The following is a 26,100-nucleotide window of genomic DNA, read 5'->3' on the forward strand; positions in this document are numbered from 1 at the left end:
TTTTAAATTTGGACTTAGTAGTATTTTAATTCCTATTCAAAGCGCTCTTATTGTTTGGCGAAAAATACCATCACAGGTCGATACTTTTACATCCTAAATGAGAATATTTGCGAAACTCCCGATTTAAAATATCAAATTTGTACATAACTGTCGCTTGCTTTCAGAACCGTGTAAACGTTTGACGACGTTATTTAAATTGATACTAAACTTTACTAAAGTAACTATTAATTTGTTGGCACAATTTTTCTGGATATCAAGTATGTTCTTCTTCTTCTTGGCGTAACGACCTCTTGGTCATGCCTACCCGTTAAGGGCTTACGAAACTTGTTTCCCTGTTTGTACGTGGATAGTCAGTCCTCTCGTACAGGGGAGGGTCCGGTCTCGGTTGGGATTCGAACCCACGCCGTCGAGGTGGTGAGCCCCGGAGCTCATGGGTCGATTTTCTAACCGGCGCTACCGCTCGGCTGTCGCGGACCCCCAAGTATGTTAGTTTCTTTAATTTACTGAAGATTCGACTTTTGCGGTTAGCGTTCTAATTTTGTTGCTGTAATATTTGGCAATATATACATGCATTATCGATCTTGAATGCAGTGGAGATGGATTTTTGTTTTAATGGAAATTGAAGCTTTATTAAGTTAAACATATTTACATGCGTAGAGATTTTCTAGAGATGGCGGCTACTAAGAAATTAACTTAAATATCTTAAAGAGATGATTAAGGATTGTGTAATGAACTGGTTGTCGCTTAAGTGGAAACAGATTGATCATTTATTTGGTGCAAATATACATATTGTTATTAAGTGATAAAACCATGGGAAACAACTTGACCTATGCTCTCTTTATTGTGTCCCCATTCGCCCCATCCGTTCCGCCGCATCGAAAGCAATCAATAATGCATTTGTTTCCATTCTCGTTCCGCAGATATCCAGCGTCACATCGATGTCCTTCCTGTCCGACGAGAACCTCACGTTTCACCGCTTCTCCGATGGGACCATCACGTTCACCTCCGAGCGCAAGAAATCGATGGAAAACGCTCTGAACGGTGGCGGTGCGCCAACGACGATGACCATGGCCACCGGTGGTCTCCCCAAGCCCGACCCGGCCGCCCACGGTGGCCCCGGTACCGCCCGCACCCTCGAACGCACCCGCAAGCACTCGTACACGCAGGCCACGACCGGCGGATCGTCTCCCATCTGGACGACGAACGCGTCCTTCAACAACTACACGACCAACACGATCACCAACAGCAACCGCCGGCAGCACCGCACCTCCGGCGGTCGCCCCGGTCCGGCCGGGGTGACGGACATCCCGGACTCGGGCACCACCGGCGCCGGTCCAACAACGACCGCCGGCATTCCGACGCTCGGCGATCTGCGCTACCTGTCCACGCCGTCGTCCAACCCGAACAACTCGAGCGTGATCCAGAACGGGTCGACCGTGAAGCTCATCTCCACCAAAGCCAGCGCCAACACCGTGGCCGCGAGCGACGATCAGACGAACAAGCAGGTAAGACGGGACAGGTTGTCCGGCATATGCGCGTCAGGCTTCTTTCCCTCCCCCAATCGATTCTCCACAAGGCAAAAGGCGCACCAAAACGTTCGGATCGAATCGCGAAAAGTGCGCCATCCCTCAACGGTTCCTGAAGGCCGTGATGGATGTGATCGTCCACACACATACACGCTGTGACACTCCGCTTTGTCTAGATGACGATGGTGAAGGAGGGAAACGGTGCGAATGTTTCCCATTTACGATGCGCACTAGTTCCGTTCGGCAAAGGTGGCCATCACCATTGTTGTTCTTCGCCTTCCCTTCCACGGTTCCGTTACAGAATGGACCGAAGTGGGCCATCTTTTATTCATAGAACTTTTTCGGACCACCACCGTCACCGCCACCGCCGCTCGGTCTAAGAAAAGGTCTCTTCCCGCTACGGAGAGAGGATGTGCAATATTAAAGACAGTCCCATCCAAGAAGAGTGTTTTGCTTCTTTCTGGGTTTTTTTTACCGAACCCCGGTTTCTTCTGGTGTTCTCGTTCGGTGTGGCGGACATTCGCACTCGGTACTTCGCACTTCTGGCGGTTTGGCATGCGGAACCGACCGTACTAACGGTCACTCTGGTTGATTATATCAACACGGCGCGGGAGGAGGGGGTGTGCGAGCTGAAACTAATTCTCCTATGTGTCGTATAAGCCAAAAAAGTAAAAAAAAAAATTAAAACCATCCTAAGAAAGGGCGAAGAAGTTGGTTCTAATAGTTTACAACCACCCGATGTGGCGGCATAACGGGACGCGCTGTAGGTGTACCGTTTGTGTGTATAAATAAAACAATCTTTCCACAATAAAACACTGTTCCCCAGTGGTCGGTTTCGCAATGATGTAACACGTTCTTAAGTTAATTGCAAGCATACGAAACACGGTCGTTGTTTTTGCTGAACTGTAGCTTTAGGAAAAGATTTTCTGGGACAACCGTGATGGGGTGATATCTACTAATGATGAGAATAGCAACTCTTTTTAAAGATTTGAATCAGAGTGAACAAACATCACGATGAATCGAATTCGAATCCCAAAAAAGTGAATGAGTGAGTAAAAGAGTTTGCTAGTCGTCATAGAAATGCCAATCCCAAATAGAGATTCGAATTCCAAATAAGGATGAAAAAAAAAGAGTAAAAGAGTTCCAGTTTGGGATTCTAATCCCAATTTGTTATTCTAATCCCAATTTGTGATTTAAATCCCAATTTGTGATTCCAATCCCAGTTTGAGATTCAACTCTCTATGGCGACTAGCAATTTTTTTACTCACTCTTGGGATTCGAATCCTTACTTGGGATTCTCTACTTGAGATTCGAATTTCTCTGACGACTAGCTACTCTTTTACTCGCACATTCACTTTTTTGGGATTCGAATTCCTGTTAACAATTCAGTTAAAAAAGGAGTACCAAAAACTATCCGTTAAGATTTAAATCAATCATTCATTAGTATGATTCAACTCGATCATTAATTCTTACTCAGTACGCACATCACTAGCATCTACCATCAAATGGGGTTGATAATTAGACCGAAATAACCTTTTTCTAAAGCCTTCACCGGCGAAGCACGGTTGATCGGTAAAGATGATCGTACGAATAAACCGCCCGAAAGCTGACAAGTTGCGTGCCGAATTGACAGAACGTGGCTCGTTTAAAGGAAGATTAATTAGCAAGCATTTCCAATTCGAAAACGGTATCCGTTTGTTCCGCCCCGGTGGTGCAGCCGTGGTGCGCTAACGAGTCGTGACGACCCATAAAAGACCCAAACTGCCACTGCTGGCCGCACTCCTCGGCCACAGTTGTCGTCGGGGGTGGTGTGTGCAGTGTTGCAAAAGTAAATCACCCCGAAGTTGCTGCTGCTTTTCCCCGCTTGTGACAGCAGGAGGACCGTTCGATTGAGTTCTCGCATGGGAATGGGGATCTTGCATACGGCAAGATGATCGACGAGTGTAACATTCCTTGCGAGCTGGATGTGCGCGCCCTTTGTTCCACACACTTTTCCAGCTGTGCAGCGCGAAGAAAATCGTGTCTCCCGTTCCGCGCTACGACGCAGTACGTGTCCCGACCGGACGATAAGACTCTCGGCTATCGGGTTTGCGTGCCCCGTGGCATAACATCGGGCGGGCAGGAGTTTAGAACCCGCTGCCCGGCGATAGAATGTATTAAACGCTCAAGTGCCGCTTGCTTCACGATGCGATGCGGTAAGCAATAAATTTGGGAAAGGAAAGCGACGCTTTTTCGCGCTCTTTCCTCTGATATGCGCCCCCGCGCAATGATTTATGGCAAAAGCTTTGCGAAACACAGCCCGGACAGGCGTCGCTACCCCAAGCATTTTACCCTTAATCGTACAACCTTTTTCACCAGTTGGGATTTGTTTTTGTCCCGTTTAAGCCGTTACCAAGTTGTACTATTTCTGTAAATGGTGCACTTGATGCAGTCCGGCACGAAGAAGCCCCAGGCCCCAATGGCGTCCGATGCATAACAGGCTGGTGGTGTTTTTTTTACGGTTTTTGCGGTTAAATACAACACCGCAGCATTGCCGAGGGAATTGTCAAGCTGGAAAGGGTGAAGAAAGCTGAAGCTAAAGATAAACCTTGATCGATATCCTCAGATTTCTGAAGGTGGCCGGGTTGGTTTGTGATTTGCCTTGTAAGCACTGAAGTACTTAAGTTTATCTCAGAGCAGAGGCAATAAACCGTCATATAGAGAGGAGCGAAAGTTATGACATCATCTGTGATGCACTAATTTATCACATGCAACATTTATTTACACACCAAATGGCAAAAACGTGAGAAAACAACCCTACGCCACATTACTCTTTTTGCAAGGATTATTTATAATCAAAACAAGAAAATCTATAAATTTAGGTTGAATTGGGATGTGATAAAAAGGTCAACAAATCCGTGTACATGAAGGCGAATTGAAAATACGTCAAAGTAAAAATATTGATTTTTTTTTGTTAAATTATGTCATTGCTATAACTAATAACATCATTTGTGATACACTAATTCATCACATTAAATATTTATTTAAATATAAAAAACGTGAGTGAACAAACCTCCGCCAAACCAATCTTTTTGCTAGAATTATTCAAAATCAAAACAAGTAAATTTAGGTCAACGAATCCGTGTACATGAAAGCGAGTTTAAAATACTTTACACTACTCAAAATAATTCAACAGAATGGAAATGCAACAGAAATTCCATGCTGGTTTCATGGATTAAACTGTTAAGAAAAAAAAATACTCAGACACATATTTGTTTAAAGAACAAAAAAAGTCAGTTCAAGCATGTTGGCTTTAACAATACAGCTACGCCCGTAATATCATAATAAATAAATAAAATAAATAACATATTTGTGTAAAGAACCAAATATAAGTAACTTTAAATTGGCGTAGAATGCAGCTCGTGCACAATGTTTTCACTTAAATTCTAGTGCTTTGGGTAGAAACCTAGATAAGGGAGATAAATATACATCATTTCTTCAAATTTGTCCTTTCAAGATGTATTACTTTTTGGTTTCTCAATTATGCAAAGGGCTCAGCTTTTCCTAATTTAGCTAATATTCCATTACTAAATCAAGAATAATAGAACCAAAGGTTTGACAATAATGATATCAAGAACGAGGTCATAGCGACGACCTATCAATTATTTAAACATCTTCGCTAATGAGTTCAAGAAAGGGAAACGGAACGATGAGATCTTGAAATCTAACCAGTTCAATAACAAACAAATTCATCGGAAAAAAACATTGGCACAATACTAAACGTTCGGCTTGCGCTTGCTTAGTTATGGAAATCATTTAGGCCCATACGTATTAAGTTATTAAGCTTTTCTGCATGCAAATTGACGGCATATCGGATTTCCAAGCCACCCAGCATCATCGAGCCTCCGGCACGAACCACAAACCGCGACGGGGGGAGGAGGTCGCGTGTGCCGATGGCGTCATTTGTGGGGCAGCAGCTCACCGATACATGTACACGGCCCGGAGAGTGCACTCGTACGGAAAACTGAAAAAAAACTTATACAGAAAACACAATCCTAACGCAACTGTCGGTTTTTCCTCCATTCGGCCGAGGTGTCAATTTACAGTATCAGCAATTTTCTGGCTCATGAAACCTACTTGGAAAAACCAAAAACCAACCAAGCTCTTCACCGTCCCGGCGGCGCGGCACCTCCTCTCTCCGTCATTGTTGCGGTTTTGGTGGGAAAAACAATACCGGGCTGTGTAGAAGGTAAAAAGAAAACCCAAAACAAAAACCAACCCCCACCCCGAAGGCGCCGAAAGGGAGAGTGCATTCGGGGTGCTGCATTGTTGTGAGGGGGGCCGACTGTGGGAGAATCGGCTGCTGCTTCTGGGCCAAAATCACCCATTCATCTCCTCCAACCTCACCAACCGCCACCCAATCGGTAGCCCACATTCGCGATAATTTCCATGCTTCGACTTTCCTAACAGTTCCCAGAGCATAATGATGATGCGCCGCCCTCGGTACAGAAGAAAAACCTTAACTCATCTCGGATTCTAGGGCAGGTGCCACGAACAGTTTCGACTTCGACGTTTTTCATCTCTCTCCCTCTTCTGCCTCTCCAATTGCCTTACCTCTCCATTTCGTTTGGAATTGTTTTAATTTATTTTTCTGCTTGCCTCCTTTGTTCGACGCCACTCTTGACCCATGCGACTCATCGGTCATCGGGCATTGTGCGTTTTTTTTTTAACTGCTAAAAGCCGCAATGAAAATTCATTCCATCCATTTTTGTTCGGGCCCAACACCCAGCACCGGCATCCCTTCGCCCGCAGTTCCCATCCGCCCTCGTAGATAATCTTCCAATGTAAACATCAAATCATTAATAATACTTAGCCCGCCCTCGAGGGTGGCCCTTTTCCCGAGCGAGCGCACCCTCACCCCCTGGTGGCACTATTATCAAAAGCGAAAGAAAAGCCAGGTGAAATTGGAAAATTTGCTCTTCCTTTTTCGAAATTAACCCCAACCAAGGAAAGTGTTGATGGAGTTTTTTTTTTAATGCAATGATTGACCAATCGTCGGTTTTTGTTTTACCCAAGGGAAGGGTTTTTCATCACCTCCCCTGCTCTAGAAAGCATTCTCGCGAAGGGCAGTGGGGTTGTTCGAGTCCGGAAGAAAGCAAGAGATTTATTGGTTTGCTCCAAATCGCACGACCAATGCCCATTAAAAGAACCCATCCGTTTGTCGTTTGTTGAAATTGACAAAACAGTAGAATATTGTGATTTCCGTTCGATTGATACGTTATCATGTAAAACCATTCTGTAAACTCCAAACAAATTGTTCAACTACTAAGAGGGTCGTTTTTTTCAAAACCCCGCCAACAATGTGCTCCGACACATTCCTGGTGTCATTCCAAGACGCTGAATCGCACTCGTTGGCGACACGGCGCGGGTGGGGTTGTACCGTCGGCGGGTGGCGACGACAGCAGACACACCACTCGAGGTGCGTTATCTGCGGAAAAGTATAATAAACAAGATAAAAAAAAAACTGCTCACCCCGAAGGCACTCGTTTGCCTCACGGACTCCTCCTCCTCTGCCCTCCGGCACAATCAGCGGCCTCCGCTGCGTAGTCGTGCGCACGTCAAAACTACTTTCAACTTCAGCGTTCCTTCGGTGTGCTGAGCGGTGGAAAAATGTATTACAAGCTACTTGAGCCGACAGCGTTTACTTTCGCTGATTAGTTTTTTTTTTATCCTGTGCTCAACAATGAATCGCTTTGTTTCAGTCGTTTTTGTTTTTCTACCGTTGATAAGATTAGCTAAATAAAATAGCTATATTTAATCCAAGGTTAAGGAGCATAGTGCGGCTAGAAAAGAAATTACTTTTTGTATCATTGACTTTAAAGTGAAAGAACAAAATACAAACTAAATGTATTTAGTAGGGAAAAAATGTGATAATACGCGATACCTTGATCGAAGATTCTATCGAACTGCTTCATGGATCGGCTTTTCCTCCAACTTCAAAAATAGATGAATTTCCACATATTTTAAAACTTCGTTTAATGATTCGTCATAGATTCTTAAATCTTCGTATTGCATCGTTCAAAAATCATGCAAACATGATTGCGTTTTTGTGCACTGCTTAATCTTCTACAAATTGATGCATTAGTATGCAGAAACTCGTGTAACTAAGGAGAATCTTTCTAAACTAATATGACAGAATTATTAATCCTCTGTAGAAAGATTGCAATTTAAATTCAATTCAATTCCATTCAATTGATTTCAATGAAATATTACTGAAATATAACTGAAATGTATTGTACTGGTAGGGAAAAATGTGACAATACGCGGCGATACCTTGATCGGAGATTCGTTCAAATTCAATAATTATGAATCTTGTTATGATTTGTAATAGATTCTTAAATATCCAAATTGCATTACATACATGATACATGATCTTAATTTTGTATACTGCTTCCATTTCTACAAATTTGGTTCATTAATATGCAGAAATTCGAGTAGCTATGGAGAATTTTTCTAAACTAATTTTACAGAGTCATAAATTCCTTGTTGAAGGAATGCAATTTAAATTCAATTTAATTGAAATGAAATGAAATATGAAAATGGAATACTCATTCCGGTTCATAATTCTCCATTGACTTAGATATTATCTATTTTGAATCGATAAAATTATCAAAGTTGTTTTTTGAGTAATCGCAAGAAAAGAAAACTAGTAATAAACACATGTTTATAGGTCAGAAAATGGCAGTGATGTGACAAAATTGATTGAAGTGAACATGAAGTAATGGCCACATAGTATAGCATAAGACATTAGGGTTGTTAGGATAAATGTTGGAATATTGTTTTGGATAATTTTTACATTGCGAAATTCTTTCAAAAAATATAATACATGCAAATGACCAAAGTATTGTAGCTGCAATGAACATTATTTTCCACTACACTAATATGTTTTATACATAGAGCCGTAATATACCAGCAGTGTAATTGAACCCCCTGTCCTCCCAGTAAGGCTCGTTTCGTCACGGTCGATCAAACGAAACACGTCAATCGAACCCAGTAGTCGAAATTTCGTAAAACATAATTCTTCTGCCCGACGCAGCTGTCTATAGACATTCGGTTCCTCGATTGGAAACTGTGGCGGGCGTCTATTACTCATCTTCTCCATTACCGCCCCCCAAACAGCGTGTCCGATTGTATCACACTTGACAGGAGGAGTAATTGTGTACCTACAATCAAGTAACAAAACAGCAAAAACAGAAAAATAAAACAACCGCGAACGAGAGCCGGTGAGTCGAAAGACGGAAGCGTGTGGTTTTTTTATTTTCGGGGCTCTCCGTTTCGAGGACGGCCGACTGCTTTTATCGGTGGGTTGCGAAAAATTTCTTCCATCGAAGAGGAAAAACAACAACAAAAAGTTGGCACTTGGGGTCTTTCTTGCCGCCAAACATACGGCCGATCCACTCATCGGGAGTCGGCGTGTTGTGGGAGTACCACTCTGTAAAGGTACACTTTCGGTTTGCGTAAAGATGATTTGTTTCCAGACCGAAATTCGACCGCGATATCGGTTTACCATTACGGCACAAATTAACGGCGATGTGTGGGAGGAAGAGTGAAAGAGAATTATATGCTTATGACCCGGGAAATGGTGATCATAAGGCCTCCCTCCCCGCGATAACGCCCACCAAAAATGCGCCCACGTATCTCGCCCGCCGCCTCGAAGTGTCCTCGTTTTGACCGGTCAATCATATCATGCAAGTGTGTTCGAGTTTGCTTAAGGTGTCTTCTTTTTTTTGCGTCCATTGATTAATTGTACAAGTGGTGGTGAGGAGAAGGGTTGGAGTGGAGGGGGTGGTTCACTTTCTTTTCCAGCGGCATCATCGGCTTTTCGTGCATTTCAATTCCGTGCGGTTATTATCTCCGTCGTACGCACCGTATCATATCGAAACACGATGAAGAAGTCGAACAATTTAAACGAAACATGTTTCTGGACCCCTCGAGGGGGTAGTTGATCGTGTTGTGCTTGTCCATTCGGATGGTGATGTTGGCCGGCGCGCTGGCTACGCCACTGCACTCCCAAGCACTGCACCTTGCATTTTGCGGCAAGAAGTATGCTGCGTATGCGCGAATGTGTTTGTTTAACTTTTTTGCCACGCCGGGTGTTTGTTTGCTGCATCCCCATTTTCTCCCCTGGGTGGGTGTCAAACACGGACGATGGTTTTGTTCTTCGCCTGCCTTTTAGTGCTCGTTGTTGTGCCACAAACAGCGCACGCGTTCGTCGCACATTTCCTCACTTTCTACGGTTTGCGGTCGTGTGAGACCCACTGACCACCACAGGAAACACGGTTACTACGGCCATACACACTACTTGCGGCGAGGGAAAATCCAGATCAGATTTCGCTACCATATGCGGACGGGCTGTGATCTGATCTAGTTTTTGATTGATGGATAAATTAGACATTACTTTGATTATCTGCTTTTGCTGCTGTGCGGTGTGTGTGTACACAGGCTAGTAGATGTAGGTTTGCTGCCAGCGAATCGATCTTTGGAAAAGCGTCTCAGCTCGTTTTTGTCATCCTCTCGCTGCAACATAAAAAACAATTTGAACTGAAATTAAATTGGCATTCGAATGACACATATCAAATCACTGTGATTGGCAGATTCAGTTGAAACGAATTTGGGTCGATTTTCGAATTTTTTAAAACGAAAAAATACTGTGTAGGTGAACAAAAGGGTGTCAACCAAAAAAACTTTAAGTGTTAAAAATATTTAATACAGATGCACCGTCGTACAACACGTTGGTCCAAGATGAAGAATGTTGTTCTTGTTCTTGATGTTGTTGCAACATCTCAGGATTCTACTGAGATTTGTTGTAATTTGTTGCATTTTTTACCATATTTAATACCTTCAGAGTACCACTACCTGCTACCAATAAACATAATTCGTACTAAACACTCTTTTTGTTTCTAAACGGGCTTAGAAACATGGTTTTCTTTTTGACAATTTCCGTATACGTTAAATTTGTGATACAAATATCAAAAAACTTCTTGGAAAAAACATTAACGATCAATTATTGTTTCGAAAAGAAGAGGTGTTGTTACCCGAGAGACTTTTCTCTGTCAATCCCTTCGTTCCCGTCAGTTGAAACTTATTACTGCGAGCAGCATCTACTTTTAAACATTTTTCATTTATTATATTAAATTTTATTTTTGCTTACCACTATATTAGTCACGAAACAATATGAAAGAACTATTAAAAATAAAACAAAAATGTTGAAGCAAAGCCTTGTTAGTACTAGAATAGAGTTTTGAAGTCATATCAATCTAGCAAATTAAACTATATAATTCGTTCAGCAAATGTAGATGAAGAAGTATTGTTATATAAAACAATCAAAATAACTGGTTACACACTAGCAAATTTGGCAATTGTTTCAACTTTTGTTTAAATTATAAATACTCGTAAAGCCTTCTTACTTCTCATTTAACGCGCCACAATACGACACCATAATTGCGGAGAACAAAAGAAGAAATGTAAATGTTTAATGGTTTTAATAAAACGCAAAAACCGTTTGATAAAGCTCGCTGAAAATTTAATAATTCAAACGTAGATTTAAAACCCACAAGGACAACTCAATGGCACATTCTGGTGTCGTCCAAACACCTCCCCAATGATGATTGATGGTACCGGGGTCGGTCCTTGGTGGGTTGTACATCCTTCGCCGTCGTTAGCTTATATTTTTCGTTGGAAGAGAATCAAAAATATTTCAATCTCCGGCGATGCGGTGTTTGTCCGTGTCCCGATGGATTTCTATGTAATCAAATCTGGGCCTTTCGTGCGGCTTGTGACGAGCACCTACGCCGTTCTGTGGAAGAACGATCCAACGAGATGATGGTGTCTTCTTCGTGTTCTTCGCGCCACCCTCCAGTACTCTTTGTGGTTTCCGTCGAAGGACACCAAATAAACCTTGCGCCGGTGCAGAGAGCGTTGACGTAAAAATTAACGAGTTTAAAATAATATCAAAAACAAAACTTTTCATTCAAAAAAGTAATATCCTCGTACACAACCCTCCGCCGTGCGCCTTTTGCCCAACCCTGCCAGCTTCAACCGGGGAAACGATCTCTTTACAAAGGAAAATGGACCAGAGGTTTATTTTTACACGTCTGTCACAAATTATTACAAGCATCGGCATCCTCCATAGCTGCGCCGCCACGCGATGCTTTGAAGCCTGGGCCGGCAATGATCCTTCTCAAAACTTTGGCCCCAGAGAGGTGTGTAGGCGTCGGTGCCAAATAAACTCTGTTTGCTGAGGGCCTTCCCGCTCCAAATTTATATTTTAGAATGCAAGCAAATGTTTTCCAAGTGCCACATTTTCCACGAACCCCCGGGTGCCTTTGCTTCTATTTCGGTAGCTTGGCATTTTTCTACCGGGTTTTTGACGGTTTTTGCAAACATGAATATCGAAAATCGGTTCGATCGGTGTAGGATAACACGCTTGAACATTACACAAAAAGCCGTCTGCCAGCAGCCGGGCCCTCCGACGGTTGCCAAGTGCTGTTTAATTAAAGGAGGATATTTATTTTCGAATGCGATGCGTTTGATTTTCCAAGCTAAACCCGAAAATTGAAACCATACCAAACAGTCCACCGAGTCAAATCAATTCCACTTGAGCTAAATAATAACACATTTGCAGACTGCTTTATCATTGCTTCCGTCCGGTCCTCCCTTAGGTTTATTTGTCTTTTCCGGCGAGTCAGCAGACAAGTTCAAAGTAGGGCACTCACACCATGGCTCATTATCAAAAAGCTAATGCGATGCCGCCGAGACTATCGTTCCGGAGTCTGCCCGGTTTTCAATTAGGCAATTTCTAATGGCTTTTGCGCGCACTTTTTGGTTCCCTTCGCCAGCGCTTCTTCCAAGACTGTGGCCCCTGTCCCAGGTATAAGGACGCCGTAATGCCGAAGTTTATGAATACGGCAATTAAGGGTTAGTTGTTTGCACTGCCACAGTGATAAAGTGCACATCTTTGATCACGACTGCAGCCCGGTCGGGTTCTGTTGGTTGCGAGCGCGTCGAGGAAGTATATTTTCATGATGTCATGTAACCTGACTAATGGTTTGTTTTTAAATATTTATTCTGCAACTCGTTTCAGCGCGGAAATGATTAGGTTATACGGACAGAATTAACGTTTTCGAAAAATACCTGCTCCTCCCAACCTGACGTCATTCGGCAAAGGGTCATTCAAAGGGTCGCCTGATGATTAATCAAGTTTCGTGGCAAAGCATCCTGATAAAATAAGTCGTCGACGCATTCGCGAAACCGTCGTGCCAAAGTCACGATCAAGGAACTCGCTTCCGACAGTCTCCCCGGATGAGCTGGCAAAACGTTTTCGGAGCAAAAAAAATGAAATCAAGCATGATTTCATCGAACTCACCAACTTAACTAGCATCCGCAATGAAAACGAGTAATCGATGCATCAACTAAAGCTCGCCATCCGTCCATACGGGCGACCGATGAGTCGATCCGCTTGTTAGGCTTCGTTACGTCACGGGGGAAGACGGCCGACGCGGGAAAAACCGGAATTTTCGGCAATTTCGTCCCAGCGTGCCCGGCGGGAGCAAGAGAAGCATAAATATGCGGAACAGCGGCGTCGCCCTCGCCATCCCGTTTATCTCCTCACGTGGCGACGGAGGGGGGTACGTCGTCGCGAATCAGCGAAATCAAAACAAAACAGGAAACCTAAACAAAACCATGCTCACTGCCGAGGCGGCATAGTGTATCGGCTCCACTAACAGACCTCGAACGTTGCTGTTTGTTGCTCTGCCGGTGGCGTCCGTTTGAAATAAATAACCTGTTCTCAACATGCTCCGGAGAGATGAGCGTTCAATGTTGGAGCATGTTGGAGCATGTTTCTTGGAAGCCAGATGCATGCGATCTCTCGAGACCTCTGGAACTCACTCTCAATTCGTTCGCCATACCATTACAGAGAGAATGAGTGAACAATGCATTGATCAACGAGAAACGTTATGTACTGGAAAAGTTCTGTTTAACTTATTATTTTCCGTTGGTGTAAAATGTTTGGTATGCATTTTTAAACTACTTATTTCATGTGTAAATCGCATGAAATCAAAACACTTTAAAAAACCGAACATGTCGTTACATTTTCTCATCTGGTTGCTAACTCATTTTGCTCCGTTCCCTTCATTTAAAATGAACAAATCAATGGGGGTTGTTTGCTTCATTATAATATATTCACAAATTTGTAATACTGTATTATTTTGTGCGTATTATAATTTATTATACACTATTTTCGAATGGCTCTTTATGTTATTTAAATATTTGAAAACCGTTCGTGGTGAATTGCACGGAATTGCCCCTGAATTGCTGCTTCACGTAGGTACACTATAACATGCCGTAGTCTACATTCAGGCGCAGTTCAGTCATATTTGAAATACAAATCAATCCCAGAAACTAATGCAGGTTTCTCTATGAAATGCACTTTGAACATGCATATTCGAGGTTGTTTTTTAGTCAATGATAAAAAGGATTCGATAAAAGTAGAATGATATTCAATCCTTATGGTATTTGAGGTAACCAATTACTTCAAAAGAATTGTGTTCTTTAGTGACCCTTTCGCGTCGTGCATTTTTTATCGAATTTATGTAACGGGTTGTCAATTTTATTAATGCCTTTGATTTTATTGATTCTTATATGATATGTAAAGTATAATAAAATCATAATCGAATGCTTAGCAAAACTTTGCTATATTTATTTTCGGATTTTAAATATACGTATCTTATTCGACCCGAAGTCGTTATTCTTTATAGTTATTTTTTATTTATCCCAATGATGTTCAAAAAATGTTCGATGTAACGATAGAAAATACGAACTTTTTGTTCTCTCGACTTTACTCCAGAATAGATCTATAGATAGATCAAAATAATAATGATATACCATTGAGAAACCCGTTATGTACTACAGAAATCCTGATAGGACAGGACGACCCTTGCTTTGCTATTAATCTTATTATACAAAATAATCAAACGTTTATACTAAATCATGGGTCTGTTAAAGGGAAGCGAAGATTAAAAATGAATTAACTTTTGACACGCGACCTGTTCGCGCAAACGACCCGTACCAAAAGGGAGGAAACTTTCCTTCCCCGAACAGTAACAAACGAACATGGGAATCTTGGTGCGCGAAGCTTTCTCCGGTGGCGTCTGTAATCGGCTGGAGCTTGGAGCAGCTAGCAAAAAAAGCTGGCAAGGGGGAGGTGTTCTTTGTTGGTTAGGTTGATTTGAATAAAACTTCCGCTTTCGGATCATTGCCTCTCAGGCGGCAGATAGTTTCTATGGTGCGCCAGAAATCCTCCCGGACGTGCCGGGCGTGGACCAGCAAAAGATCGCGTCTGCTGCACCGTTTGGTGTGGTAAAAAAATGGAAACACAAAATAAACTGCACAGTAAAATGGGTCAACGTAATTTAAACCTGCCGCGGGTGGGTACTATCTCCGCCTCCAACCGGACCGGCCACACACATTCTTGGTCGAGATTCATCAGACGTATGCTCGGGGCAAGTTCTACTAGTTCCTGCTTTTTCTTTTCCGTAATGAATCTGGTTGAGCTCGCTTCATTATCGTGCAATCGGCTTTCGCGCCCTGTTCTCGCTGTGCCATCCGGTTGCGCCTCCGGGGCAGGGCCGGCGTAACGAAGTTCTTCGTAGACGAGAATCATACCGACGAGAAAATGTAATAAAACAGAACTATACACACACACACACACACACACTCAGAAGAAAAAAAAACAATCTACACAGGATAATTACGATTTAATGGGCATGCAAAGTTTGTGCTTCCTTAGAACTTTTACCATAAAGCGTGATCGTATTGTTGATGGTGAAACGCCACATTCACCGGCGAGGATCCTAATGACCCGATTCTATGGGAAAGTGCTCCTAAAAATCTCATTCCTCTAGAATACATAATTAGTCGAAACATAGTCAAAACTTTAATCTTTTAATATAGATTTAAATCTGACGTCTCTTATTTGAGAAAAATCAAATTTAATTTGTTGGCATCTTTAGACCCTTTACTAACATGAGAATTTGACGTTTCATAGTTTTACAGTTATTGTATTGCTAGGTATTTTGTCAAATTTATTTTCAATTGTTGTACCTGAAACCATATTGTATTAATTCTTCCGAAAAGTGTGGGAAATATGATCATAACTTTTTTTACCCATCCCTTTGATAGTATGGCGCGGATTTCACGTCATTGATGTTACTCAGCATTATCATTTTCTCACCAGATTAACGTTTTCCCGGATATGCAAATCGCTACCTGACGCCTGGTTTTGTATCTATTTGAAACAGAGGTTTTAAGATTTACAGTTCCACTTCGGTGGAAGAGGCATAGAGTGACAAACCTTGTAACACCTTGTTTTTACATAACTCTTCGTTTCGTTTGTTCGAAAATTAGAAACTAAATTCTTCTTCTTTCTATCCATTTTACCTTAAACATCTTCACGTTCACATGGGGCGATGGTTGTTTTGGTGATCCATTTACAGCATCCAACGCCCACCGATTTTCGTTTGCTTTTTATAAACCAACTGTTGTGCCTCCATTGCGTTAGTAGTGTGGCCAATAATGTTGCGACGATCTCCATCGCAATCGCAGCACCCGTTCCTGCGTTTGGGTGAAATGTAAACTTTAACGCACCGCCATCCCCTTTGCCACGACGAGCCTGTCAGTCGCGGCTAATCGGGGTCTAAAGCCAAATCGAACCGCGAAATAGCTGTGCCAATGATGCAAAGAAGGCGCTACACCTAAAGACACCCATTTTGTGTGTGTGCTTCTTTGTACCAATTCATTTTGGTGTAATTCTTTTTTTTGTGGGTCTGCCGAAAAGTTTGTGCGCGAAAGAAAAGCGTTGGAAAACTTGGATTGCCCAAAAACCGTGCTCGCCGCCCTTCTTCTCGGTTTGTTTGTCGGTCGGTGGGTTTACAAACTCGGCCTCATCGATTGGTTCAATGAAAGTGTGAAATAATCGTACAGACGCACGCACGCACAGACGCACGCTTCAATAGTCATCTCCAGTTGCACTTGATGGACGGGTGCTTTCCATTTCTACCACCGATATTGCCTACCTTGGCCCCAAAAGAGCCAACATTATCAGCACGAACCTGCCATAATTTTCTTTTTCATCCCCTTTTTTTTGGTTATGGTAGGTAAACAATAAAACAACAATAACAAACAAACAAGGAGCGCTAGTTCCTTCGTCCGATACTCGTCCCACGTCAATAACAATTTCGTGCAACAAACCACCAACGTTGACCGAAGGGCCGATTGGATGATTGAAAAGAAAAACTGTTTTCTAAATTAAATTAAACTTTATCTTACCACCCTGGGGTGGTAAGTGGGGGGTTTTCCTTCCCATCAAACGTGTGTTGGTGGGAAATTTTCCCTCTCGAGAGGATTCGGATTGACCATTATGATATTTCAATTTCACCGACACGCAAACCCGTTCGCGCCCGGAAAAACTAAACGTAAACAAAGGAGTACAATAAACGGCGCCGTTGGTGGTTTGGATGGGGGTTTCCTCAGTTTTACTTTGCCGGTGTAGGTAGTGCTAAGGTAAATCCAACCGCTCGTAGCGAAATGGCTGGTAAAACGCAAACTACCAACCTCATCAGCCCTACTCAATTAAGTAAATGAAAAATATAAAAGTAAAGTCATCATACATGAACTCGACTGCTGACATCTATCCTAGCCTCTGGAAGAGGTTGCCCTTTGCCATTGGGAAGCATTAGTGCACAGTGTCGCCTGTGCATACCCTATCTCGATAGATAATTGAATTACTTTACATAGCGTCCATACATTGTGGGACGCCAGCAGGTCGACAAACGAACGCCCACGGTTGTAGGTTGAATCCGAGTCGCAACCTCGGCTGCGCTTATTCCCAGAGAAGAAAGACTAGTCCTCTACTGTGTGTGGAGCGTGCTCCAGCTGTGTGCCATTAAGAAGGTTCACCGTGGGAGCAGGCCCCCAACAACGGATGAAGGATGGGTGTCATAAAGCGATGCAATCTCTCGCAGCAGCTCCAATGCTGCCCTTCGCAACGATTTTGAGTGCAATTCAACGAATAAAAGTTAAATAAGTCTCACACAGCTGTCGCCAGCGCGCAAGAAAAAGAAAAGGTGCACATCAGGAGTACTTAGCAATTGCCATGGCGCTACTGACGGGGCCCTCGGCAGCACACACTAAAAGTTGAACAGTGAAAATAAGCCCAATAAAGTAATAAAACCTACACCTCGGGGTCGTGGGATTCGGGACGCACGTTAACGGTGTTGGTATCCTTCGGTGCACCAACGCTCTTAAAAATCAATATCGAACCCTCGTCCCACCCAAAAATATGCACCAACGCGGCCACCATCGATCCGGTTGGGTCATCTTTTAATGGGCAGATTATACAAATTTCAAAGACAACTCTCTCAAGAAATGGGAGAAAGTTTTCTTTCGCTTCTATCCCAGTGTTTTGTTGTTTTCCATTTCCGATTTGTCCGACGAAAGATTCAATCGATTGCCGGCTCGCGCCAGCAGGGGACCAAATTTGAAGCGAAACAACAACCACAGCTCCAAATATCTTATATCGAAGGGAGATCCAAAGTGGCCGAACGGAGTGGATAAAATAAAAATAAAAAATGAAACCACACCGGAAGAGTGTACGTTACGAAACTCGCAGGGCTCAACGTCGCGAGCGGTTGACAAATCCTACCCGAATGCCCGATGAAGATTATGCAACGCAGCGTGATGGAGTTTTTAAGTTTGCTTCGAGCACCAGATATCGCAAGAATGATGGGATTTCATTTTATTTGGCTTTTGCTGCTTTTCCTATTATTTTCCATTTCCGTTCCTAATTTGTTTGTTTATCGTACACCAGCATTATCTTATTCGCCTTTCTTAATGTACAGCTATGGTGATTGTGGTAATATTGTCATTTTTAACAGCGTTTGTTAGTTTCATTTTCATCTTTTCATTTTGTACTTTTTTGTTAACTTAATAATTTTTAATACGAATTTCTATCTTCGTTTTCCTACTCCCCATTAAGAGAACAATACTTTTTCTTCTATTGGAAAAAATGGAAAGGTTTTTTATTCATTGAGACGTGTTTATTTATTATTTTGGAACTATCTTGTCCCATTTGTAACATATCTTATCCGGTTTCTATCTTTCCGGATAGAAAGATATTTTAAAAACACAAGTTGTTAGAACCACATTAGGCTTTTACGTGGTTCATTTTGTATTATTCGTTGTTTCTGTGTCCAACAGTCCAGACTATTTTTTGGCGCTTCAACTATGTTTTTAAAAGACATCTCGTACATTTCTTGTACGCCGCTGTTATTGTACAATTCAAGACTAAAAACGGACCAAACAGGCAAAAAACATTGACAGTGATCGGTAAAAAGAGTAAAATTTGAAGAATCTGTTTATAACATAAATAGTTTAATAAACAGGCTAAATAATAAAAAACCAATAAAAGTATCAAATCGAAATGAACAATTATCATACAATTCCAGAATTTAAACATCTCCCAAAGCCTGTTGCATAAAATCAAGTCCTTCTTTTGACACGCAACTCTAGGCCAAGTGCAGCAAATCGTTCTTGCAATTGCACTTGCACTGCTGCCTCGGTGGAAAATCCTTTCGGTTGCGTTCTTTCGCTCACGTTGCATTTTTTCCAGTGCTAATTGATCCTCTCCGTCGACGATATCAACACACCATCGTTGTGCAAAGGTCTCCTAAACACGTAGTCAATAATCGTCGGAATCGCGGCGGCGGTAATACCAACGCCGACGGCTCCGCAAACACACTTTACTATTGGTTCACACGTATATGCTGCAAGGCCTGCCTCGCACCGACCGCCTCGAACGAACTAATCGAAGCGGAAAGACTTGCCGCACGAAACCCTCGCCCTTAATCGGGGACCGGGTGGGTGGATGGAGCCTCGCCTCGATGTCCACCGCTACGCAAGACCATTGGCGAGGAACCGCGCGGAACAATAGAATGCAACGGATTCGAGCACCATGTGTGTGTATGTGTAGGTGTCGTGTTGGACGCCAAGATGTACGGTTACGATCGCGTAGAATGGCTCAAATAGCCCTCAACGCCTACACAAACAAACCAATTGGGACTGAAACAAGATATGGCGGAAGATGAGAAGAAAATATGTGCCCCGTGGGCGCTGATGGACAGATGTCTGTCTGTTGTTTTTTTTTCGTCAATCGTATACGAAAGCCATGCGAGTAACATTTAATGCAGGATTATCATTCTCATGTTTTACCTAAACAAACAAAGCTTTGGGATTTAAAAATCTTTTCGTTCGTAAGCTATGCAGCACTAACATCGAAATAGCCGTTTGTAATCTGAAAGATCTGTCATGCATTAACACTTGCATTAGTTATATTTATGAGAAATATTAGGTCTTACATAATTTGATTCAGTTTTTGTTGAAGTTTAAAAGTTTCAAAAATTTATATCTGAAACTTTTAAGGTATTTATAATTTATTGTTCTTTCTGCAAATAATCATTTTAAACCATATTTTTTAAACATTGTACTACATGTTACCATTTTATCTTTCCAAAAATGCTTTTCTAAACTTTTTTATCTTTACCCATCTTTTTGTACTATTTTTTCTTTTCATAGGAGAGTAAACATGTTTAATCTTTCTATGTATTTTTTTTCATATACATAATAATAAATCGTGTGACTTTGGTAACTTCTTGAAGTAATGCATTTTTAATTTCCAGTGAAGCATAAGTACAATACATAGATAAATGATTGCTATGCAAAATGAATCAATTTTTAATGTTTGTTTTTCAATCTGACACAGAAAAGGATTATTAAATGGAGAGAGAAATCCTACATGTCTAAGCAAGAAAATCGAATGTCTTTCCTTATGACTGTCTTTATCTGATACCATATCAAAGTGTTGTTATCCAGTGTTGTCACAGATTGCATTTTGAGCTTGACCTTATTTTTATCGATTATTAAAAGCTACAACTTTCGCATCGATAAAGAACTGTGTGAGGAAATAATCGCGCTAATTTGTGGTGCAGCAATTAAATTCAATTCAGCTGGAATTTTAATTCATTCGCCAACGATTTTCCTGCAGGTGCGGAATAATTCAGTGGGACAAATTAGAATCAAAATGAGCGATCAACGCTTCAAAGTAACGCTTTAAAACATCCGCACCTCCTCACCCGACAACGGGGCCGCCCCTGTCCCAACATAAACATCTTAAAATTATGATAAATCCACCCCGAAGCCGGAAGCTTTGCGGAAACGTTACAAAGTATATGCTCCCAAAGAGGTGGCAAGCGATGGTGTGGAGAGAGAGGGGGGCAAAATAATAAACGCATCCAAACCTGACCCACTTGCCGCTGGGAAATGGGTTTCGCTGTTTTCATTTCCCTTTTCAAGTTTACTTTTGCCCCGCGTTGTGCCGTTCTTTGACGCACGGTGAATGTTGGGTGGCGTGCGGCTGTCCTATGGCTCGTCAACGATCACCCACCACGATCACTGCCACCCCGCGCCACTTTGACATGATTGTGTTCGGGTGACGACGTCCCTCGACGTCTTTCGCGATGCGAAACTTTCTGCTTCATGCTTTCGATGATCTTGGAAAGGCTGTTAGTGGTTTTTGACCGACTGATCGCCAAACAGAACGTAAACGCATACTTCCCACCTTGAAAATGTATGTGATCGTAAACTCTCTCTCCCCCCCCCCCCCCCCCCCTCCCGGGCCAAGGAAGAGATTTTTCAAATTTTCCCAATACTTGCGATCTCCTCGCAAAAGCTACACAAGTGCGAAGAGTTCTGCGAAGGCTTTTCTCCTAGACCTCCTTGCATCTTACGCACCCTCGGTCCGTTTCACTTGCTGACGCTGCTGACATGCATTCTCAGCTTACAACCCCACAAAGTGCATCGGGAACGCCCAAACTCCCGAATGTGTGAGAGAGAAAACATGGAGAGAGAAAAGCACGACGATGCTTTCGTTCGCGCACTTCCTTCTGAATTGCGCGAGTCTTCTCGCGTTTCTGGCATTTCTGAATCACACGGGGGGGAAAAGCCAGCTGTGCTGTCCCTCCCCCCCTACGCCACCCACCACCCATGCGAGGGTGCAGGAGCAAGTGCCGAGCGTGCCGAGTTGGGCGTTCGAGGCGCGGCGGCCTTCAGTCTTCGCTCGAAACCGGACGGTGCAACATATCGGCCAAACTCCGCCGCTCGGTGGCAGCTTTCGGGCGCGGTGCGTGCGTGCAAAAGGAGTTTCGTGGCGTGCGTTCGATGAGGTGGAACCGAAAGGCTTGTTGCCATCATCCATCATCACCATCATCATCCCCTTGGGGTGGTGGAGAAGTCGATCGGGTGGTACATGTGTATGGCACACGCTGCTTCGGTCACCAAAGTGATCATACGCCGAAAGTGGTTCAAGGTTTTGGAAATTCATCGACCCTGAGTTCACCCGGCCGTGGTGTAGGTTTTCCTTGAGATTCTCACAGAAAATTCCCGTGTGCCGTGCGGACTGAAGTGATCTTGCAATTTCTCTCGCTGTGTGTCGAAGAATAGGAAGGGAGGGAAACTCTACACACACACACACACACAGCCTTCCCGGTGCGAAAAAGGTCACCCTCTCCGAGGGGAGGTCCTCCAGTTAACCCACGACAAAAGAACAAGTGCATCGAGTGTGTTGCATTGGAGGCAGATTTTTCGGTACATAGTTGTGTTTCGTGCAGTGACAGGTTCATGTTGTGCCAGTTCGGGCTTCAGTTGCTCCCAGTACCCAGTGTGTGCGTGTGTATTTAAGTGTTTTTTTTTTTGTAGTTAATTTTACGTCCACATTGTCCACCAGAATCTACCCATTCCCGTACGTCTTGGAGAGAGAAAAAAAAACGGGGGGAAAAATACAGTAATACCCAGCAACAACCGGTAGTTGAGACCTTGGCAAAACGCCGCCCGAAACCGGCTTGTTGGCTCTTTTTTTGTTTTTCTTCGGTTTCTTCTTAAGCAAGAGCTTGCACGATGGAGAAAAAAGAAAGTCACGAAAGCGCGCGGCCTTGCCAAAACCGCCACATAATTAAAGTAAACTCAACGTTAACTGTTCATTATTTAAAAAAAAGGGTACGATAATGTCTGAGATCTCCTCCTTTTTTCCCTCCGAGGAAGTTTGCTCTTTCTTTAGCACAGCTCTGCTTTAGTTTCCGTGCCAAACTGCAATGAACAATAGAAGAGAGGGGGCTCGGTTGGTTGGTTGTTTGTGCAAAGCGGAGGATGTGAACAATTAATTGATGTGTATTGCCTTTTTAAATGGGAAGCTGATCGCTTTCGGGTTTGTTAGTGCAAAGATGAGTTTGGATTTTGTTTAGTCTTCTATTTTTATATCTTAGCAAGTTTCACTGCAACTTTTGATTTCGCCGTGCATTTGTTTTTTAATTGTATGAACTATGTTGGGCAGCTTGAAAAAAAAATGAAAGTGGTAAAAGTTTTGCCAATTGTTTGTAATTTTAACACAGATGCGAAACACTAATCTCTAAAACAAACAAAAGGCAAGGAACTTTTCGGTAAATAGTTGCTAAGCCTTTGGTTTAATTTGAAGTAAATGTTATCCACATCCTGGCTATAATTTTTACAAAGTCTACACTGACTTTCTCGTTCTTGTTTCGGTGCCAAATTTGATAGCCATCACTTAAGCTCTCCGGCATCACGACAGCGCAACAAGTAAAGCCCAAATCATTACTGACCAAAAAAAAGTGCATCACGAGGAGAAGAAAATGCAACAACAACAAGAGTTAAAATAAAAATTGGAACAGTTCTCATCGATCCATCCCCCGCCGATTCGAACCCATAACCTCCCTTTCCTGCGGAACGGGTTTAAAATTAGTCTGCCACCGCCTTTTCGACCATTGATGGGGAGTGAAGTATAACTTTGGCAGACATTACAGCAGTTTTTGTGGTTCTTTTTTATTTTGATTCTTTTACGAGCCCCATCGGGTACCGCATATTGGCTGGCGCAAGGCCCGAAACTGGCCTTTTCTCGGCCTTGCCGTTTCCCAGGGAATCTTTAAAATCCGCCCCGACCAACCCGAACCTTTCCGCACTGGTCGACCGGAGCTTTTTTAATAGTTTTCTATCTTAGTACATTTTAATTACAATGGCGCGGCTTCTCAAAAAAAAAAAAAAGAGGATGATGATGGGCCGTAATTGAAACTTTCTTATTGCCACGCAAACACACAAATTAACCACAAAGAAAACCACTTCATTCCGGGGGGAGGGGGGGGGGGTTTCTTGTCGCATCACAAACTTCAAACGCCAACTTTACGATTCGTTCCGCATGTTACGAAAGGCGCTTTTATTTCGGCAGTTCGAAACTGCATCATCGGTGGGACAATGGCCACCGAAAACCCGACGACCTCAAGAAGCATAAACCATTGGGGGTTTGCCGCGTTCATTCCATATGAATGCCGCGCTGCAGCAGAATGTCGTAAATAGCGGTAGTCGAGGTAAATTATTTACATTGCCATAAGTTTTACACCTGAATGGCTTGGAGGCTATATATCATTTTTTATTACTCAGTGAGGAGTACTGTTTTCTTAGGAGTAGCAGTTCTCACATAGTGTTGAAATGAAAGAAGTCCATGTAGTAGAGAATAGCTATCAAGCTTTAAAGCAATTACAGTATGTCCCATAAAAAAATACGAAAATAGCTTAGATTCAAATATTTTTTTGTTTCATACAACATGATAAAAAAAATTGTGCTTTTAATCAGGGAATCGTGAGGAGCCTTTAATGAATATTTCACTAAATCATTACTAAATAGGTCTACCATTTTTCTCGATCACCTTCTCCAGACGGAAACAGAATCGACAGCATACCTTCTCAATGTAAGAATGAGCTTTCGAGATCCATGCCTTGGCAATTGAAGCTGTCAGGGATCCATTAATGGGGCTAGAACGTCACGGTGCTCCGTCCTATTGGAAAATGACGTGTTTTTGTGCTCCAAAGTTGGTTTTTATCCATGGCAGAACGTGTCCCATATTAACCTCAAAATGTAAACCTGTCTGTAAGTGTGTTAGATACGGATTCAATGATGAAAATTTTTTCATCAGAGAATATGATAATGGTATTCTTTTATTTTAATGTTGACTCTAAACGTTTCGAGAACACTCCAGCCGTAGTTGTTTGATTCGGTCTGTTACAAGGTGACGCTCTAATCTGACTCTGGACGAACATTTCAAGTAATGCTTGATCAACCAATGAATGGTAGATTTCGGCTTCCTAAGCCAATTTCCAGTGCGATAAGCTACGTCCTGTAGTAATGCCATCCGGTTAGATCCAGGCGAGGAATCAGGGGCCAATAGACGTCGGGGGTTTTGGCCGGTAAAAATCCGGCACTAACCGTGGACCTTTGACAGGCGGGGTCCGATTGTCTATCGAAGAGCGATAAGCTACTATTTTGCCGCACTTATCATCTCATTGAACTGATGACCTTCGGCGTGCGAGTAGACCGTGGATAGCCACTTCCTGGCTTCCGAGGATGTGGCCCATCAAGGAGTGATCATTGGATACAGTAAACGATAGGCAGGTGACATCCCGCAATCTTTAAAATTTATTTTACGTGCTTTTGGGCGAGCAGTAAACTAGATACAATCTCCTTTGCGAACATTTTTCCCAACTTTATTCCTCGAGAATCACTCTTTTGTTTACATCATCTCAGAGTATACTACCAGATGATTACGCACACATATGACCACTTTAAAAATGACGTTTAAAGCTATTCAAAAATAAGCATTGAATATTTTCGCATTTTTTATGTGACATACTGTATTTAAGTTGTATAATTTATTGAAAACGCTTGATCTACTTTGGATCGAACCTATGTGTTTCTGGGGAACCTTTCCTCCATTGGGTTATTTTTAAAAGCTTACCTCACGTTTATTAGTAATACATACATTAACAATAATATGTGTGGAAAATAAATTCCCGTTTTATTGCATGTTTCATCGCCATTGTCCATCAACTGTGGCAAATGGACAACACTCAAAAGCAATGCCGCTCGATGACGCAACCAAGCGACTTGTGCACGGATCCGAGATGAATGAATCGATCAGCGGGAACCAGTTTCTGCCTAGCCCGTTGTGGGCATTCCGGCAAATAATGTCTTCCAGCAATTGGATGCGAAACGATCGCCGCAAGACTGCTGGTCGCCCACAATCGCTGAAGTCGCCGGAAAGGCCATCGAAGTTCACGTTCGACAACTTGCTCTCGTGTTTCTTCGCTGATGTCGCACACACCATGGCAAATGAGGCTCTCTCCGCACGTCGATGGTCGAATGTTAATTCTGCCAATCCGACCCAAGAAATGTATGGTTCGAGATCTGAGGAAGGTGCACTACCGGCAGAAAGTGTCCTTCGGATGTCATTGAAAAATGCACGTTAGTGCCGCGTGGGAGACATCACTTTTTGCATTAGAACAGGAAACACAAACGGTTGATGCCACGCTTCGAAAACGCGGAAACATCTTACGGCCGTTCCTTTGATTTGCGAAGGCCAACT

At 42.8% G+C, this 26,100-nt stretch overlaps 1 protein-coding gene across 1 annotated transcript in view; it reads left to right on the forward strand.

Annotated features, from left to right (window-relative positions):
• The window catches only part of LOC131282439 (sodium-dependent nutrient amino acid transporter 1), a 41,970-nt gene that overhangs the window by 5,160 nt on the left and 10,710 nt on the right, over nucleotides 1–26,100 (forward strand). The window contains exon 2 of the mRNA XM_058311909.1: nucleotides 921–1,505. Coding sequence (XP_058167892.1) covers nucleotides 921–1,505 — 585 coding nt within the window. The remainder of the gene's footprint in view (nucleotides 1–920; nucleotides 1,506–26,100) is intronic.

Source organism: Anopheles ziemanni, chromosome 2 (assembly GCF_943734765.1).
Source record: "Anopheles ziemanni chromosome 2, idAnoZiCoDA_A2_x.2, whole genome shotgun sequence".
Classification (NCBI taxonomy): domain Eukaryota; kingdom Metazoa; phylum Arthropoda; class Insecta; order Diptera; family Culicidae; genus Anopheles; species Anopheles ziemanni.